We start from the raw sequence: 19,268 nt of genomic DNA on the forward strand, positions 1-19,268 counted from the left end.
CACTGGCGGGGTGCTCCAAATGCCTTCAAAATTCAAAACTCCCTCTAATTCAGCACCAATTAGCAAAACTCTGCAAACTTCTAAATGTCTTCAAGCTTTGAAAGAGTTGGTTTTGGAAGAGGAGGTACCCAGGTGCGTGAGTGCAGCTCCAGATGTATGCCGCTCTACAGTGACACCGGGAAAGTAAATGCTCTCTAACCCCGAGAGGAAGCTCTTCTTTTCCATCTAACGGAACGGCGGACTGCTAAGCTAGACTTGGGAACCTTGACTGTTGCGTTTCCGGGATCCAGTGCAGCCTTTAGCTGCTAGAGAACTGGGCTGCGACGGCGGAGAACCCCGTGCTTTAAGTTTGGGGAAGGAAGCGAGAGGAAAAAAAAAATAGAACTGCTCCTTTAAGAACTTCCTTTCCCTTTTACTCTATGTTTACATAACACGGGGGCCGTTCCACCGCGGGGCCCAAGGGGGGCGGAGAGGGGGCGCGGGCGGCCCCACGCGCCGAGGGGAGGGGGCGCCGGGCGGGCGGGCGGGGGCTGCGGGGCTTTGGGCGGAGGGCTGGCTGGCTCCCACCTGCCCGCGCGCTGGAGGGGCGGCTCCGCGGTCCTGCCCCCGCCCCTCCCCCGCTCGCTGCCCCCGCCCCTCCCGCGCTGGCTTTCTCCCTCCCTCCTTCCCTCGGCCGGGCTCCAGCGGCAGCGGCGGCAGCGGCGGCGGCGCTCGGCGCGGGCAGGTCCCCGTGCTGCCCGGTCCCATTTGTTGCCGAGTCCGGCTCGGAGCGGCAGCGGCGCGCGGAGCTCCCGGGAGCCCGGCGGGGCAGCCGCACAGCCACGACGGAGCAGCCGCGGGACTGGCCGCCCCGCGCCCCCTTCGCCGCCGTGCCCTTCCCCGGCGCGCTCACCCCCTTCTCAGGATGGGATTGTAGCGGCGGCGCGGACTCGGCGGGGATCGCGGCGGAGGAGGCGGCGGCGGCGGCCGATCGGGGCTCCATGTTTTCCCCCGGCCAGGAGGAGCACTGCGCCCCCAATAAGGAGCCGGTGAAATACGGGGAGCTGGTGGTACTGGGGTGAGTCCCGCGATCTCCGACCCCGGGAGCTTGACGGCGGGCGGCGAGTGCTCCAGGCTGGGTGGCCGCAGGGCGCCCACATCCCCGAGCGGGGCCAGCGGGGTGTCTCGGGCGCTCTCAAGGGAACGCTGGGGCGCTTAGGGCGGCGGGGGCGGCTCGGGGGCCGGGGCGGCAAGCGCCCGGGGAGCGTTGCCCCCCATCAGCGCGCGCGGGGCGCTGCAGAAACCGCTGAGATGCGCTTTCCCTGCGGAGGACCGCGGCCGAGGAAGTGGCGGAGTGGGGCCGGCCCCGGGGAGGCAGGGACCGTGGCGACCCCGCGCCCCGCGGGGCGCTGCGCTGGGGGACCGAGTCCTCGTCCATACCGGGGAGGGGAGCGGACCCTTGCTCGACTTCCTCGCGCGCCCTGGGTCAGGGAGGGCGGGTAAGGGCCGGGGCCGAGGCGCCACCGTCGTAGGCACCTCGCGGTGTCGGGGGAGACCCCCCAGTTGGCGAAGCTGAAAGGCCGGTGGGGCCCGGTCCCCGGGGACCCTCTGCCGGGTGGATTGTGATCCCGGGTCCCGGAACTCCGAGCGCGGCGCTGCGGGCTCGGCCGCCGCGGGCAGCGGGATCTGCGCGGTGGGCGTCCACGGGCAGCGCTTTGCATATTGTTATGGTGACCGCCGCGGGTAGCCGCAGCCCGGGAGCAGTGAACTGTCTGTGACCCGGGCGGGCAGGCCGGCCCTCGGCTCTCCCAGGCGGGAGTGTCCTGGAGGGGGCAGGGACACGGCTGCGCCTGCCCGGGCTCCCGGGGCGCGCGGGGCCGCATCCCCACCGTCCCGGGCCGTGGCCTCGCTGCTGTCCTCCGGGCGGCGGGGAGCTCGCCCGCCTCGGCTCCCTCCCCGCTTGTGAAAACCACATTTTGAAGATAGTAATTATCTACAATCGTTAAACGGCAGCAATTAGAGACTTCATCTACTTCCTGAGTTTCCCTGTGACATTTCTATTGTTTACCCTTAATAAGCCGGGAGAGAGGCTTCGCAGGATTAAAGCAGGATAAAGTGGGCAGTGAAAGGGGAGCAGAATGGGGAGGAGGGAAATGCAGGAAACTCGGGAGAGGGAGCAACTTGGATTTAGTATCTGGAGAAGAAAGGATTATTTTCTCCTTCCGATGTGTCACTCCTGGGAACCCGTGCTTTTGTCCTTCTCTGTTGAAAGACCTGTATTCTGACCGTCATCGGTGCTGATAGGTAGGCTTAGCCCACAAATGAGGAGCCATGGGTAGGGAGAAACTCAGGGAACTCTGAAAAACGTGTTTTGATAACTGAATACGTTGAAGTAAGTGCCGACTTAAAAATAATTTTAAAGAGAAGAATTTTTAAGGGAAGCTTCCACAGTACAGCTGGAAGTTGTCTAGTCCTCCTCACGTTGTTGCTACAGTATTAAGTGGAGCATTATTGGAAATCTCATTACCTATTTTGAAGTTTGCAGATAAGCGGTTTTTCCCACTTGCATCTTAATTGCGCCGAAAAGACAGATGTCCGGGTTCAGTGGCAGGAGAGCGGAATGACAGGGAAAAGCCCGAGGTTAGCTTGTCTTACATAACCTCAGCCCAACCTAATTTTGTGGAGTTTGGTTTTGTTTGTGTGTCTGGCTTCAAAGTATGTTTAACGTACTTTGTGAACCTGACACCAAAGATTAAGTTACACCAGAGCTTTATTTCGTTATTTCCTTTTGAGGAAATCATTGTTGAGATGTTTCAGAAAAGCAGTGTCCTAGTGGGCCTTGGAGAGGTTTTGTGTTTATAGCTGCAAGTGCAGGGCGTTCCAGAGCCGTGGAAAGGATTCAGACCCAGGATTGTCCTGGCATCATAGGCTTGCTCTAAAGTAGGCTATGTAAATGCAGTGCCCACTGCGTGTGCTTTGTCCTGCACTGGTGGTTTTCCGGGAGACACTAAGTATGACATAGTTGGCACTTTACTCTTTGGGGCCAGACACGGAGCAGTTATTTGAGACCTGATATGGGCCAGCACTGCTTAGGCATTGAGGATCCAGCAGTGAGTGAGGAGCTTTCAATTTAGCGTGGAATGGCTGTCACCAGCAGACAGAAACATGTAAACAAATGAATAATACATGGCGTGTATCAGGTGTTGCCAGGCTCTCAACAGAAGGTGGTTAACTTAGGGAATGTCTGTGCTAGGTAGGTACTGCTTTCTTTAGCTAGGCGGTCAAGGCAGGTCTCTCTGAGGAAGTGAAATGTGAGTTGACATCAGACTGCTGAGAAGGTACTGGTCAGGTTATTGAACACTTGAGAAGAATTGTGGTCTTTTTTTTTTTTTTTTGAGGGTAGATTTCTGACTCTAGAAATATCGAACACAATGAAGAATGCTGGGGAAAGAGTAATAGGTAGACTTGAAAGAGACTCTTACTAATTTGTATCCTACCCTCAGGATTTGAGACAGTGCCCTCCCCCTTAAAACAACAATAAGGGTCAATAATTAATATCAACTTTGCGTATCTGGTCATCTGGGTCATAAATATTGGTAGAGGATTTCTAGTAGGTTTTATTGATAAAATTAATCTCGACGTCTAAAATGACCAATATTGATACTGATACAAGCTTTTGGTTTTTTTTTTTTAACTGTTGTATAACTACCTTTCTGTTCTCTTCTAAATTTCTTCTTTTTTTTTCTCTCTTCTAAATTTCATAGTAAAATGTTAGTGAGAAATCCTGGGGAGCAGACTGAGGAACTATATACACATATGTGTATATATATATAGACATACACATATATATGTATATATGTATGTGTGAAGAGCTATATATGTATTATATCTATATCCACATGCAAATATGTGTCTTTTCACGTATTACACAATATTAAGGGAATTGCCAGGTAGTTAGGATGTTAATAGGGTCATCACCTTCTCACTGGATTAGTGGAATTTCATTATTTCTGGATTCCTACCAGTGAATATATCATGCCACAACCCTTCGTTGTACCCATTACATAATTCAAGGTAGAGAAAATGACTGGTTTAACTGTCAGGTCTTTCTTGCTATTCATTTTAAAGCTGGCTGACATGTTAAAGTTGGGGCAACGTGTCTGGATTTGCGAGGCAGTTCAGTGTAGTGGGGAGGGCATAAAGGAACAGTCGGGAGACCCGGATTGAATCTCTGCTTTCTTGCCAACTAACTTTGTGACTTTGCTTAGTCTCTTACCCTGTCTCTGCTTCTTCAGCCATAATGAAATATGATTGGATTAGGTCATCTTTAAGGGTCCTTCCTGGTCTATACTCTGTAACACTGTTCCTTGGTTCAAATATGGAAGATGCAGTTAACATGCTGTTTGTTGGTTTTGAATACTCTTAAGGTGATGGTGTCAGGATTCTAATGGGAACTGTCTTTAAATAGCAGAAAAGACCAATGCTGTGATTACTTCTTTTGAAGTAGATATGTGCAAAACAGGCTTTTTAAAAAAAGTTGTCATGGTACACATATATTTGGCTCATTGGTGTTGGGTTATATGTGAAGGCATTCAAATTTGGTAAAACTTTCTGTTCCAAACTTAAGAAAGGCAGTATTATTCTGTAGTTAAACTCAATAGGCTGGAAAAGCCAGCATAAGGAAGAGATAATCTGAATAGGATTTTGGAACTGGAAGGGGCCTAAGAGGTCCTGGTATACCTTTAACCCTTTTATGTTACTGATGAAGAAGAAACTGAGGCTCCGGAAGGGAGGAGATTTGTTCACGTTCACAGTTGAGCTGGATCATGGCGCTGCTGGGTCACTGTTTCCCCACTTCGGGGCAGATTCCAGCGGTGCTGTCAGTTCCTCAAAGCTTCAGTTTTTTCGTAACTTGCACGAGGGGAGCTGAATCCCTTTCTGGATTCAATTTGAAGCATGCAGCTCTCGTGCTGACTAATGGCCCATCATGGTTTTTTGGAAAAATATTGCTTACTCTCAGTTCCCCTCACCTCACAGTGGAATGGATAATACATTTTGCAAGGCTTTATTTTTAATTTGATGCTTCGCCAAATGTATTTTTATTGGCTCTCCCAGCCAACAGTTTTTGGGGTCTTCAGATGGAATTCAGGAAATCCCTGAACTTGGATTGGGAAGAAAAATGCATGTCTATTTTCACTATAGTCAGACTGACATTTAGCATTTCACTCAATTAGGAATATAGGCAACAGATAGAACTGCTGCTAGATTTGCTGCTTACTGCATTAATACAGAACTGCATATATTTTTGTGTCTTAAAACTGTCTTGATAACTAAGTATAATTATTTTCACTTGTAATCCTTTGTATTTTATTTTATGTATTTAAACCATTTTTCTGAGAAGGGCTCAGTAGGCTTTACCAGACTGACAAAGGGATCCTTGGCACAAAAATGGGTTAAAAACCTCTACAAAAGAATGCTTATGAATATGACTGAAAATGAAGTATTTTAGTGGAAACTGATCAAGGTCTTCAAAAGGTTGAAAGGTCAGGGATGGGTTGGGGGGACCTGCCCTTTTTCCTTTGGATGGTGCAGCATTCTATCTGATAAGACAAAGAAGACTGTTGCTTGAAGAGTTTTTGGTCTTTATTTTTTTAAACAAGCAGCTCCCGATTTCTATATGCTGTTTTTGTTTTAACCTTGGCGCTCTTTTTAAAAATTTTTTTTTATTATGTTATGTTAGTGACCATAATAGTACATCATTAGCTTTTGACCTAGTATTCTGTGATTCATTGTTTGCGTATAACACCCCGTGCTCCATGCAATACGTGCCCTCTTTAATACCCATCACCAGGCTAACCCATCCCCCCACCCCCTCCCCTCTAAAACCCTCAGTTTGTTTCCCAGAGTCCATAGTCTAACCTTGGCGCTTTACCTTGACTACCCCTCCCCTTGGTAGTAATAAGAAACCTTAAAATATACCCTAATACTTTTCCTGTTCTTATCCTCCTCTCTAATTTGGGCCTGAAGACTTCAAACAGTGGTATCCTTTATGGACTAAAAGGTCTTTGAACTTTTTTTTTCATATAGAAAACAAAATCTTTACTGTCACTCAGCATGTGGGGTGATCTGAAGAGCTCAGATCTGTTTGTGTGGATGGAGTGTCTAATTCTGTAGGCTATTAATGGTCATGATGTTACTAGCTTTGGGTTGCTATATTTTCCTTTACTAACTTTAGCCTTGTTTGGAGTATGTGGCTGTCTGTGTGGTTTCTTGTCTGACTTTCTCAGATTTACTTGTTTCTCTCTTTAACACATCAAGACCGACATCTTCATTAGGACTTTTCATTTTTTGGTTATATTTCATCATGTGATCCATATTTGGGGATGCTTTATTTAAACAAAATAAAACTGGGTTGTATGTGGGTCCCAGCAACTTTACCAAACATACTTTGTCCAAGAGATAAAACACATACACACAAAACAGCAAAAAGCCAAAAACATCCCAGTTGCTGTATTTGAGGGAGACCAATATTGTCACATTGGGGCAATGATTTTGTATCTGCTGTGCAAGGATCAGCGGCATAGCGTCCTGGAAGTAAGTTAGGTGGGGCTGTGCGTTGGCTTTTGAATGGAGACAACAGCAACTTGGTGGACCTCATTGGTATGGGAGAAAAATAACTGGAAAGGAAATTTGAACATTGTTTGATTTAAGTAAAGATTTCTCCTGGGGTGTGCAGAACCTATTTTATCAAAAAAAAAGTGAGGGTATAAATGATTCAGTTATTAGTTTTTCCTGAGCTTATTGTCATCTTCAGCTTCTGGAAAATAAAATTATAAGATCAGAAAATGCTTCGTATTTTTTAGCTTTGTCTAAATCAGCTATTCTCAACCATTGTCTCAAACGACCTCATAAGTAATGATCAGTTTTGAGTTACGTGTCCAGTAATTTATGACAAGGAATAAAGTATTGATCTTTCAAATGATTCTGAGATGTCCCTTTAATAATGTTGTTTTTCACGCACTTGAATTCTGATATGTTTTCTCAAGTGGGAGAGAAAGGGGTGGAGTTAGATCAGGCAAGCCAGGAATGTATTCATTCAACAAATATTTATTGGGTGTCTACTCTTCCAAGCACAGGGAAGTTAGGGCAATCACGTTCCCCGCCCTCATGAACTGCTATACGATTCCTATCACAGCTCCTTAGTGAATAGCCATTACCAATATATAGTGCATTTATGTATTCTACAAATATTTGGGCATCTACTAGTGTCGGATGCTGTGCTTGGCACTAAGGGATGCAGTGAAGAACAAGACTGGGATGGTCCCTGCCACTTTGGAGCCTGCAGTCCAGTCGGAGAGATAGAAAGCAATCTACAGAACGTAGGGTCACCCAACACCGTGCCTGGATGAGAAGAAGATGGTGAGGAGGAGGTAAGGGGGGAAAGAGTGCTGTAGGCAGAGGCCACACAGTGTTCTGAGACCCAGAGGTGAGCGTGCATGCTCCTCCAAGGAACAGAGAAAAGCCCTGCATGGCCAGGAAGAGTGGTTGAGTTAAATTCATGAGAGATGAGGACGGGGGCTGGTCATAAGGCACTTATAAATCATTGGAAAGATTTTGGACTTTATCCTCAGGGCATGGGACACTGCAGCAGCGTTTTCAGCTCTGAAAGGGGAATGGAGAAAGCACTTCTTCAAAGGGGGATGCAGCCTAGGTAGAAGGAAAAGGAGGTGGAGGGAAAAGCAGAGGCCAGAGCCCCCATGAGACAGGCAAGGAGGGAACAGAGTGTGAGCCAGCGAGCAGCTATTTAGCTCTAGATTCTGGTTCCCGTCCCCTGTCCGGAGCTCTGCGTGTTTGGCCATTCATGTAGTGTCGAAAGTCCTGGGGGTGGGGGGGAAGCACTGCCCCAACATTGCGTGTTCGGAAGCCAGTGAGACAGACAACACCCCGCCGGCGGGGGGCTTACCTTTTAGTGGGAGCGGTAGGCTATGTACATGAGCCGGCAAACAGCTAAAACAGGTGGTAGGAGGAAAAGAAAGCAGGGTAAGGGGGAAGAGAGCGACTGAGTGGGTAGCAGTAGGGGACTAGCAAGGTGAAGAGCTAGGGATAAGGCAGGGGGAGGCCCCTGTAGGCTGAATAATCAGGAAAGGCTTTTCTGAGAAAATAATCCTGTGTCCTCTGAGAACGCCCACCTTTTTCAGTTTTTACTTCCTTTTTTTGTTTTGTTTTGTTTAAGCCACCCTGAGTGGGTTCCGCTCTTACAGCCAAAGCATCCCGAGTATGATACTAGTTAAGGAGGCACAATATATAAGCAAATGACCAAAGGGAAAACAGAAGTGTAGACAAATACAAGGGCATATATTTAACATCCGTAGGGACGAACGTGCTTCAGTCCACTGTGCTCTCCCCATGTGCCCAGAGTGGCGATTGCATTCCACTGGGGTTCATTGAAATGATCTGGTTTCCTCTTGTAGCTGGCCGCCGGAGGGCAGGGACCCCGGCTTGCACCTCCCTCAGAGTGCACAGGAGGTCCTCGTCGGATGGGGCAGGGATGGATTTGTGTGGCGCACTCCAGTGCCCCGCTGGGCACAGAGGAGCCCTGGGGCTCCGGGAGTGGTCTTGGATTTGGGAGCAGCTCTCCCATTCTGTAGCACAGCTGCGGCTTTGTCAGCAGTCCTCCCAGCCTTACGGGCCCAAGTTAAAGGCTCCCTCCCTGCACTACGAAATGCGCACATCAGATATTCCAGTTTCCACTTCTGTTTGTTTTTCTTTTTGTCAGTCACCTAACATTTCGTCACCTGCAGAAAGTTCTGCCTCAGAGGGAAGCAGGCCATCTGCTCTGAGCTGCACTGCAGTGTGCTACGGTGGTGTTGAAAGGCCGTGGTCATTAGTGCCTGTTAATGATGGCTGGATAGACTATGGAATACAAGCCTCTTGGACGACAAACCTAATAAATATGCATCAGGGCCATTTTCATCGTCAGGTTGAAGACTATGGCAAGTCATTCTCGATTGAGGTTTTATTTCCAGCCGTCCACATAATGCATCTCACTCTCAAACATTTAACTCTGTTCGTTTCCCTGCTTTTGTGCTCATGCAGGCTCTCTTTTTAGGATAAGAATCATTATTTCAAGCTTTGTACTTCCATTCTAATTGGTCCTGGCTTAGCAGGATCCAGCCAAAGCGGGCGGTGGTGTGTTTGGCTTCTAGGCTGTTGGTGGGAAACTGCTGTTTACTATTACCAGGGGCGTCTGAGGAACAGAGGCCTCTCCTCCTTTCCCATCCATACCTGGGATTCTTGTGCTTCGTGCTCCATGGTTATAGAACACTCTTTTGACAGAGCTTGTGACGGGTGAACAGTGAGGATTTCTGGAGCGCTTGATTGATTAACTGATTACCTTGAGGAAAGGCCCTTTCTGCACAAGGACCATAGAGACAAAAGACTGTGTTTCACACCAGATGCCAGCAAATGACACAGACCAGACCCGTGCAGGAGTACATTAGATTGTTTGGGCGCTTTTGTTATTGCGTGCTGGAGGATAGAATACAGGATGAACTCTGTAAGCTGTATCTAAGGTATACAGGGAAGTTATAGGACAGATAACCGTACTATTGGTCAGTGCTTTATGCTTCTCAATATAGTTTTTCACATACCTGAGCTATTTCCATTTAATAAACATTCATTGGCTTGACGCTTGAAACTGTCCAATGGGAATTGGACCTAATGGCTGTGTTATTGAGGCGGACATGACCCGACTTTCTCAGATGGTCTTGTAGTCAGTTGGCGATCAGGTAAGAGAACGCAGGGTTTTGACTTAATCCCATGTTCTTCCCCTGTTGTCTTCAAATATGGCCCATAGTAGTTCCCCGTGTGTCTCTGTGTGTGTGCGCGCGCATGCGCGGGCGTGCGTGTGCTGGACCTCCCATCAGGAGGTGAGTCCCCGCCCCTCGAATCTCGGCCGGCTTTGTGATTGGCTTTGACCAGTCCATGTGAGGGAAGGGACACTTTGTGACTTTTGGATGTTGCCTTAAGGGGTGTTGCGGCTTCTGTTTCTGTCCTCTGTGTTAGTTTGCTAGAGCTGCCGTAACAAAATACTGCAGGTTTGGCATCTTAGGCAACAGAAGTTTCTTTTCTCACAGTTCTGAAAGCTGGACATCCAAGATCAAGGTGTTTGCAGGTTGGGTTTCTCCTGAGTCCTCCCCGCTTGGCTTATAGATGGCCATCTCTCCCTGTGTCCTCAGATGGCCTTTGTCTCTGCGTGCTCACCCCTGATGGCCCTTCCCTGTTCGGATAAGGACACCAGTCATATTGGATCAGAGCCCGCCCATATGACCTGATTCCACCTTAATTACCTCTTTAAAGACTCTCTCTCCAAATGCAGTCACGTTCTGAGGGGGGCTGGGGGTTAGGACTTCAACATTACAAATTCAGTCTATAATGCCCGCCGAGAAGGCAGCCTCCAGCCATTCCAGACACCGGGCCAAGGCAGCGGACCTGGGAGTGAAGTTGTTTTAGATCCTTCAGCCCATCAGGCTGCCCAGTCCACACCACATGGAGCAGAGATGAGCCATTTCACCCCAGCTCTGCCCAGATGAAGGAACTGTGGGTGGTGGTTTGAGGTGCTTTGTTAGACGGCGGCGGATGGTTCAGACACCGCAGTACTCCCCAGCATGGGGCTCTGCTGTCAGACCCGACAGACTGATCTGAAGTAATCCACTGAGCTTTTGTTGAGTTGTTTTTCGTTTCCTTCGGATTATTGATTATTTTAATAAGCACGATTTCAGCCTGTTAGATGAGTTATTCCAGACATTAAGTACCGTATGGTCTGAAAATCTTAGCTAACAGACGCATTTGTGGAATCACTTTATCACGTGTACGTCATCTGCGAGGCTCTCTGCGTTCGTTCATCTCCATAATCAATATTCTCTCCTGATTTTCGTTGAGAGCACGGCAGGTGAAGAATGGCCCAGCTTAGCCGAAAACCCCGCTTCTGGTACGCTCGAACATAAGTAGCTTTAACCCAGGGAGCTAATGCACGACACAGATTTTCAGGCTTTTAAAGGCCACCTGACATGAAATAATAGCACCAACAGAGATCTGAGTAGGGGAGGTAATCTGCACTAGCAGCCTGCAGGTACAGGCCAATGGATGGGCCGCAAGAATGTTTTCTCACTGCCGTTGGGTGGTGAAATGACAGGATGAACAGCTCATTTCTATCAGTCGTACCTGTCTGGCTGTCAGCGGTAAGAAGGAAGCACCGGTCCTGAAGGACTTTACGTGTCTCATTCACGCCTCGGGGACGACGATGTGCCGGGTAAGAGGCGAGCGGAGGCGCGAGATTGCTCTGGGTGGTGCAGTCGGGGCTGGGCCCGCGTCGTCCGCTCTGCAGAAAGGGACGAAGTGTGATAGCAGCCCGGATGCCAGCCACCTGCATGGTTCTCACACCACCACACACGTAGAATCACCAGTTACCACCTGCAAACGGAGCACGTTGCCGAATAAAGAGAGGGAAAGAAGATTCCTGTAGTAAAGTGAATATAACTTCTTCAATTTCCCTAAATTCTGTTTAGGGAATTTTAACGTTTGCCATTTTTAATCAGAGGGACTGAAACAGGTAAAATTCAGAGTTTTGCAATCAAAATTTATAAACTGAGTGTAGAAGAAATTTAAATAAACTTGTAAATGATCTGTTTTGTAGAAACTACTATAATTTGGTAGCTTTTAAAGCTCAGCGCTACACTAAGACCTTTGGGCTGCCAAATACAGAGAGAGATGTGTTTCACTGCATGTGTCTTCTGTATGAATATATATGATTAAAAATGGGAGCCACCGTACATACTAGAAATTAAGCACTCATAGACACCCTAAACATTAACCACTCGGGAGGGGTGAATTGATGCCACTGCTGATTTCACATTTAGGAACCCACAAAAGGAAATGCCCTCCAGGGGCGGACAACCTGAGGTCAAGACGAATAACTTAGCAACAACCCATACATGGTGCAGAGGAGGGCTGGAGGGAGGCAGCTGTTATTTCAGGTGTACTGGGGGCCAGATTCCGTTAGATGTTTGGCTTGATCAGTCCCAGGAATTGGATTTTATTATTTGGGAAGTGAGGCTCCAGTTCAGGTCACTCACCTCATCGGTGGCAGGGCCTGATTTGAAGGTAGGTCTGTCCGCAGTGCTCTGAAGCTTGTTTCTTTCCGCCAGGGTGAAGGTCAGAGGCATGTGTATTCCTGGAAGATCGGGAATGGTATCCAGGAGGAGGTGGCCTCCGAGTGGAGTTGTGAAGGGCGACCTGGGGTTTTATAGGGCAGGAGTAGTAAAGGCATGGGGTGTTTGGCTGGAGGCCGAAGTGGTTGGGGAAGGAGAGAAAGTTGGAGAACTGTCAGCTAGTTGGCAGCTACTCATGCTAGGGATGCAGTGGGTAATAACCGAGTAATCCCTGCCTTCTTGGAACTGAGAGCCTATCACAAAAGAGGGATTTAAACAAATGGAGCCTGCCAGGGCGTAGGCAAGAAGTACAGGGTTTCATGGGGGTGTTGTGCAGGGGAGAAACCTTGGTTTTGTTAGGAGGGAAGGATTCCATTTAGGCTGAGATGAGGAGGGTGAGTAGGAATTAGCCGAGGGTCACGGAGGGAGGAGAGTGGCGTGTATCAGACACATTTAGAAGTTGAGGGGCTGAGAGACATCCAGTAGGTTTGGAAATCAGGGGGTTGGAGGGCCAGTGTGATGAGATATGACCATGACTGGAAGGGTGCCGTGGGCCCTGTAAGGATTCAGGCCTCCAGGACTGGGAAGCCTTGGCCTTCGGGGAGGTATTCTGTGTGGAGGTGGCAGGCACTGTTTCAGGCTTCTGAGCAGTTGCCTTAACTAATTCTCAGGACGGATGGGATCTCCAACTGGATCTGCAGTTTCTCTTGTAGATCATTTCCCCCTCCTTGTCTCCAAGGGACAGTGGCTCACACTGGGTCTGTCATCTCATGAGAGATGGCAGTGGCGGGGAAACTTGTGCAGAACCCATGAATGTTTTGGGGTCAGACCCCACCTGTCAGAGCAGATCCAAGAACCTTAAGCCACTCAGCCTGCTGCCCTCTGGAGCCTCACTTTCCCCGACCCCAAGTGATGGCAGCCCTCGTGCATTGTCCACCAGTTGGAGAGGACCTGCAGCCCGTCGCCCCCCTTTCCCTGCCCCGAGGAGGCTGAGTGTGCTAGCCTTCCAGCGAATCACCAGGGTCTTGGCTGTCTCTGGCTGAGCTGTGCCAACGGCAGAGGTGTGGGGACAGGTGGGACCAGCGTTCCCATACGACGGCCCCTCTGGCGGTGTGTTGATCCTATTGCCAGGAGAGGGGAGCAGAGCAGTTTTTAATTCTTGCAGGAGGTGCGGGGTGTCTGATTTCTGTCCTGTTTGCTTGCCTTGCTCTCCCACTGCTCCCATTTCAACTTCTGCCTCACCTTCAGGGCGCTCTGCTCCTTTTGAATTGAAGTGGAGGTCCCTGGTCAGAACCACAGTTTAAAATCATCCTTCAAGAGGGAGCATCAGGATCTGAGCTTTTTCTTTTTCTCCTGCACGGGTGAGGAAATTGTAGCTAGGCTGTTGCTTCCTAGCGGCGGGTTCTGTGTTTGGGGTGCAGAGGTGCACAGAGGGCCCGGGCATTGGTCGTGACGGTGATGTCTCAGTATCCTGTGTTAAGTGCTTGCTCTTGTGCAAAGTGCTGCTCATGCGTTTGAGTTCTGACCAAGACACTTGGGCACCATCACTCATCATTTTATAAATGAGGAACTTGAGCCATGCCTGCCGGTTGAGAAACTTGTCCGGGATCATTGGGCTATCATGTGACAGAGCTCTGATTCAAACCCAGGCCTTTCTGACTCCAACACCTTTGTTCATAAATCCTGTCGTGTGTGTGTGTGTGTGTGTGTGTGTGTGTGCGCGCGCGCGCACGCAGCTTTGTACCTTTTTCATTTATTTTTTAACCAAACCCTTTCCATACTGCATATTCTCATTAAACACAGTGACACAAAACCTCACTCGTTTAATGAGGTCACTAGTAAGGTTAAAAAAAAATTTTTTTTTAATGTTTACAACTTACATGAACCTTTTTTGGGGGGAAATTGCCTCCATATGTGCTTTGCCCACTTATGTATTATGCTCCTAGTGTATTTTCAAAAAAATTGAAGTATGTGATCTCTAGGGAATAAAAACATGAATCCTCCTGTCGGCCTTCTTATTTACCCGAATATCTTACGGTTACTTTCAAGACAGACCTGCTTTTTATAATCCAAAATAATTCCAAGTTCATTTCTGTAGTTTTGAAGCCACTTTGTTGAGTTATTCCTCCTTCCTTGAGAAAAGCTCTTTAATCCCCTTAGTTGTGGCATGCACTCCTGAAGGCTTTCTTTTTGCTTTTGCTCTTGTTGGTCGTCATGTAGCATTGATATTTTGTTTATAGCTGGGAAAAGGGGCGTCCAGCCCTTCTCCTCTCAAGTAAAGGTCTGTCCTTGCTTAGAAACTAAGGTCACTGCACGTTGATGTTTCCTTCCCTGTCTGCCCATCTTCCTGTTAGTATCGATGAGGGGGAAAGACCCAGCCAGCTTCCCTCCATCTGCTCACTGACGGTACTGAATACAGCGTGCTCCCGCGGCGGCAAGAGTTTAGCCCATCTGAGAAGCATAGGCCAGCAGCAGTCAGGAAAAAGGCCTTTTATGTGCTATTCTAAGTGTTAACTTAGACCAGATGCCAACTTCAAGGCTTTGATGAAATTGTTGGCTTAGACCCTTCTAGAAGCTGGCGTAGCTTTATGCTGTCCTGTTCCAACCTTCCTGTGAGGGCAGTTAAGCCTTTTCGGTCACAGACGTGGTAAGGCGCAGATGACCCAGAGTTTCTGAAAACAGTGTTCGTAACTAACAGGCGTCCTAAGATATCAGGTGGTAAAATACAAAAGGACAAATATAGCATCTTGATAAGCAATATTAGCTATTATGTGGAGCGGGGGGAAGCAGACACTTGGAAGCGCTGCAGGAAAGTAATTCAATCAGGAGGTTCTGATAATGTAATAAACTGCTCAAGGGTGAAACTCGAGGCGTCCGCACACTAGAACGCCCTTCAGTCAAGTTTATTGGCTTATGGTGGTGGTCTGCCCATGTTCTACTGTTTTAAATATTAAAAAAATAACTCAACTTTTTCCCCAAACGGGAGAGAAAAGACACAAACCTTCATCACCTTAATCATTTGTGTGTGCTCCTTCCCACTGCCTCCCCCACCCAAAGCTCGTGTTTGGGGTTATCAGTGGGAATTCCTGTCCCGGATAATGAAGCATACAGACTTCGTGTTGTGTAAGAAAGAAAACTGCTCCTTGATCGTGCCAAGTACAGTTTAGCTATGGTGACAAGCCTGCAGGCTTCTTTAGCTCTGAGGGACGCCCCTCCCCCCCCCCCCCCCCAGGAACCTGGTTCTACTAGTAACCCATGCTTGCGTAGCAGCTCTGCAGGGTGGCTTCTCCTTTGGGAGGTATTGAGGAGGGCCCAGCGAGGGGCTTTCCCCTAGCTCTTTCTCCTGGCTGCTCTAAGGTCTACTGACCTCAGGAGGCAGCAAGAACTTGGGGTCCCTTGCACGATGTGGGAGGCTTGCAGGGGGGCCCAGGCCCCTGCCATATGCTCGATTTCAGCAGGACTCAGAGGATGGGATGTCATCTCCCTCCGAGAAATGGGGAAGCAGACATGGTGAGAGATCCAGTGACTCCCGTGAGCCTGCACAGCCAGGGGAGGATTTTGAGGCTCAGGAATTGGAATCCAGATCTCAGATTCTCAAAAGCTTGTGTGTATTCTACTTCTCAAAGTCTGTAACTCACATTATCATGGTTGGTAATAACTTTATTTATTTTTTTGGTAATAACTTTTGATAACCACCTGAAGGGTTACATTAAGGGTGTAACTCTTCTTGTTTGCATTAGGTTCTGAAGTTGTGATTATAATGGAAATGCTGGTGAGTTCTGGCTGGACCAGCTGGGAAAGGGTGGACAATGGTGTAGGCGACAGCCCTGCACGGAGCAGGCCCCCCTTGCGCTGCTTGACAGCTTTGCTTGTTTACCCTTCCCTTTCTGCTCCTCTCCTGCAGGCCCAGGAAAGGGTCAGAGGATGCCTGCCCTTGTTTTTCCTGTTACCTCCATTCAGATCAAATTCAGACAATGGAGCTCCACTCCCTCCGGAGGAGGGCTCTGCGTGGCCCCTTAAGTTCAATGGAAGTGAATCTTTCTCTGATCTAATTGGGTTTTTTTATCCACTTGAATACTCACCGTGTTAGTTAACATGAATCACATACTCTTTGATTTTGCCTCGGTAATTATTTCACCCCAATTTCTCCTAGGGTTAAACCAGTTTTAAGTTTATGTGTCATAGATTCTTGTAACTTAGATGTTAGCGTGTAATCATTAATACTAATCATTTAGCTTTCCTCCACTGATAAATTTGTAAATGCAGATTTTTTAAGGCAGACTACTTATATGCAGGTAACATGAAAATACTCTTAAAAGCCATATGCTAAAACTATGATATATAAAGAGTATTGATGAAAATTTTGGAAGAAGGAAGAAAAATCATCTATATGCTAATATTTTGTACAGTCACATCTAGTCATTGTCCACATATCAAAATATTTTATATACTTCATTTTATACATGGTGTATGTGCTGGTCTATAAAGGATTAGCTACTCACTTTCATTTTAAGGGAATATGATGAATTCTGGGAAGACATTTAAAGTAAGCCAAATCTATTTTTTCTTGATCAGACCAGTTATTTGCAAATAGGTTATCTAACACAAATTCTGTGTAATTTTTTTTGACGGGGGGTTGTTGGAGAATGAGGAATTGCCATGTGATTTCTAAGGCCTCTGTTCCAAGGAAATCTATGGGACGAGAAGAAATACAGTGTTATTCACTGTTTGAGATACTTTAAAAGATCTCTCAAAGACTGCTAGGTATGCTAAGGGCAAGACTCCTGCAAATAAGTTTCTTAGGAGCTTAGAGAAAAGGACACTTCGAAGGACACTAAATTCTACACATGTTGCCCAGTCAAGGCCAAGGTTACTTACTTCCTTGCCCTTGAGGCTTACCTTCTGGCTTTTTTCCTGAACTTTATTCCTCCTTTCTTTTTCACCTGTGCTTTTGCACCGCCATTCCATCTGCCTGCTATATCCTGCTCACCTCCAGCATGTTTCCCTCCCTGACTCCTCCTCTCTCCTCCAGCGGGGAGCAGTTATTTCTAGGGAGCTCTCTGTGCCTTCTTAAGGAGGCCCCCCCCCCCCCCCCCCCCCCCCCCCCCCCCGCCGCAGTGGCCTTACCTGCGCTCTTTCCCAGCACTTCAGCACCTCGTGGAGTACCTGGCACTTCGTGGATGGTGCAAGATATGGATGAGCAAATGCTGGCCTGGAAATGTGAGCGTTTTAATATGAATGACCTCTTCCCCCTTTTCTTTGCTCCCGGCTTGGGTTTTAAAGAACGGATTATTCACTTTAAAATAGGTACTTAGCTTATTTCTGTCTTTAATTGGTTTCCAAAAAATATTCTCCTGTTTGCATCTCCCTGAGGTAAATTGCAAAGTTCCTAGGCACATAAATATGTTGGGCACTCGTTGAGAATGGACTGTGTGGACCCTGAGAGGAGATGGTAGTGAATTTAAAATTTTCCTCTTAAACTTTAAAAAGGATAAGGGGTTAGCGTGGAGGAGTATCGGGAGGTGGTCTGGAGCCGACGGTAATTTCAGCTTTCGGCTTTAAATGATCTTCATATGTAGTACTAAAAAATCTCACCCCAGAAAAGCTCTCCCTAGAAAAATCAACAATTCCAAGCATATTTTGACAGGGATAAATCTGTATTTTTACTCAAAATTAGTTGCTCTGGTTTCTGATCTTCCCACTCTAAAGTCACAGATAAATATGCTTTCCGTTCTGTTTTCCTGACATTTATCCCAGCTGGCTTTGTGTTCGTGTGCTGGCTGTTGGTGTGCTTTTCCACCTGCACCTTTAACTTTCCAGCTCCTTGCCTTTGATTTTTTTTTTTTTTTTGAGAGTTTTATGCTTGTGTATGGGATGTCTGCTGTTTAGTCAGTTTCAATGTGTTCTTTTCTCGTGTCCTTACAAACATACTTGGTTGTTTGTTGACTTTTTCCCTCCGTCACGCCACTTTGAGTACAGCTTGTTAAATATTTGAAGCAAGGCAGCTGGGGCACTCTGGAAGCCAACTGGAGTTTATTTTTTCATTCCTTTTATTATTTTAAAAAAAACTATTATCATGAGGAACCAGAGATCGTGACATTCAGGGTTTCTTTCTCCCAGGGAGGGTTGTGTATCACGGAGGACTAGAAGCCATCTTCTCTGGCTGGCTTTTCCTCACACGAGGGTTCTTCTTTCTCCATTCCCGCCCGAGGCCTTTTATGGACCATAATAGATAATGAGATGTCTAAAACTCAGGTTACTCATGGGATTTATAACAAATAAAAAGGGAGATGTGATATAAAAAAAATCACATACATCATAGCACCGTGGTGGCATAAATTATTTTGAATTCAGCTCCTTGTTCTTTGTGGGGTCTCTGTGACCCCAAAGCTGTATTCTAAGTACAAAATATACATGGATCTGATTCTGTGAACACGTGTGCCCTCGTGACTTGCCAACACGTAGAAGAGAAATGGTCTCTTTCTCCCAGTGTGCACAAATCCTTGGGAGTAAGCTGCAGTCCATATGATTTGTGAATTGTGGTTTTGTAAAATGGCTTAATGAATTTGCTCGTTTAATTTTGATTGGATCACAATAAGAGACTGTCATGGTATTTGGCTGATTATTTTTGCCTTGCAGATTTTCTTTCTGGTGTATTATGGGCACCTGCTCTCAATAAAAAAAAATGACCCAGAAATTACAGGTATTTTGTCAATATGAGAAATGTTCAGGGATGGTAGCCCAGAGATCTTGGTGGAATTTGGTGGTTGATGAGTCAATTTATTACTGAAGATCTGTCTAAAGTGAGATTTCTCCAAGAGCTGACATTTTGGGCTTTGTGTAATAAATGAATTAGCTACACATGGGACTATTATTAAATTGAAAACAGTCTTTACTTTCTGATAGAATATATTTCGAAAGCTGGAACTTGTGTCTGTTCTAGACCAGAAGTAATGGGGTAAAAAAAAAAAAGACTAACAAAATGCTGCATTTTCTGCTCACTATGAACATTTAGCCAAGTATTTAATCTCAGCTTTATAACTTAAAGATCTCCGTTAAACTTCAGGAGTGGCATGCTTG

At 47.2% G+C, this 19,268-nt stretch overlaps 1 protein-coding gene across 3 annotated transcripts in view; it reads left to right on the forward strand.

Annotated features, from left to right (window-relative positions):
• Positions 1-699: 699 nt before the first annotated feature.
• PELI2 (pellino E3 ubiquitin protein ligase family member 2) overlaps positions 700-19,268 on the forward strand; it is a 201,929-nt gene continuing 183,360 nt past the window's right edge. For all 3 annotated transcript variants that reach the window (XM_078053748.1, XM_078053750.1, XM_078053749.1), the window contains exon 1: positions 700-1,057. In XM_078053748.1, coding sequence (XP_077909874.1) covers positions 981-1,057 — 77 coding nt within the window. In that variant the 5' untranslated portion in view covers positions 700-980. The remainder of the gene's footprint in view (positions 1,058-19,268) is intronic.

The sequence above is a fragment of the Halichoerus grypus genome, chromosome 8 (assembly GCF_964656455.1).
Source record: "Halichoerus grypus chromosome 8, mHalGry1.hap1.1, whole genome shotgun sequence".
Lineage (NCBI taxonomy): Eukaryota > Metazoa > Chordata > Mammalia > Carnivora > Phocidae > Halichoerus > Halichoerus grypus.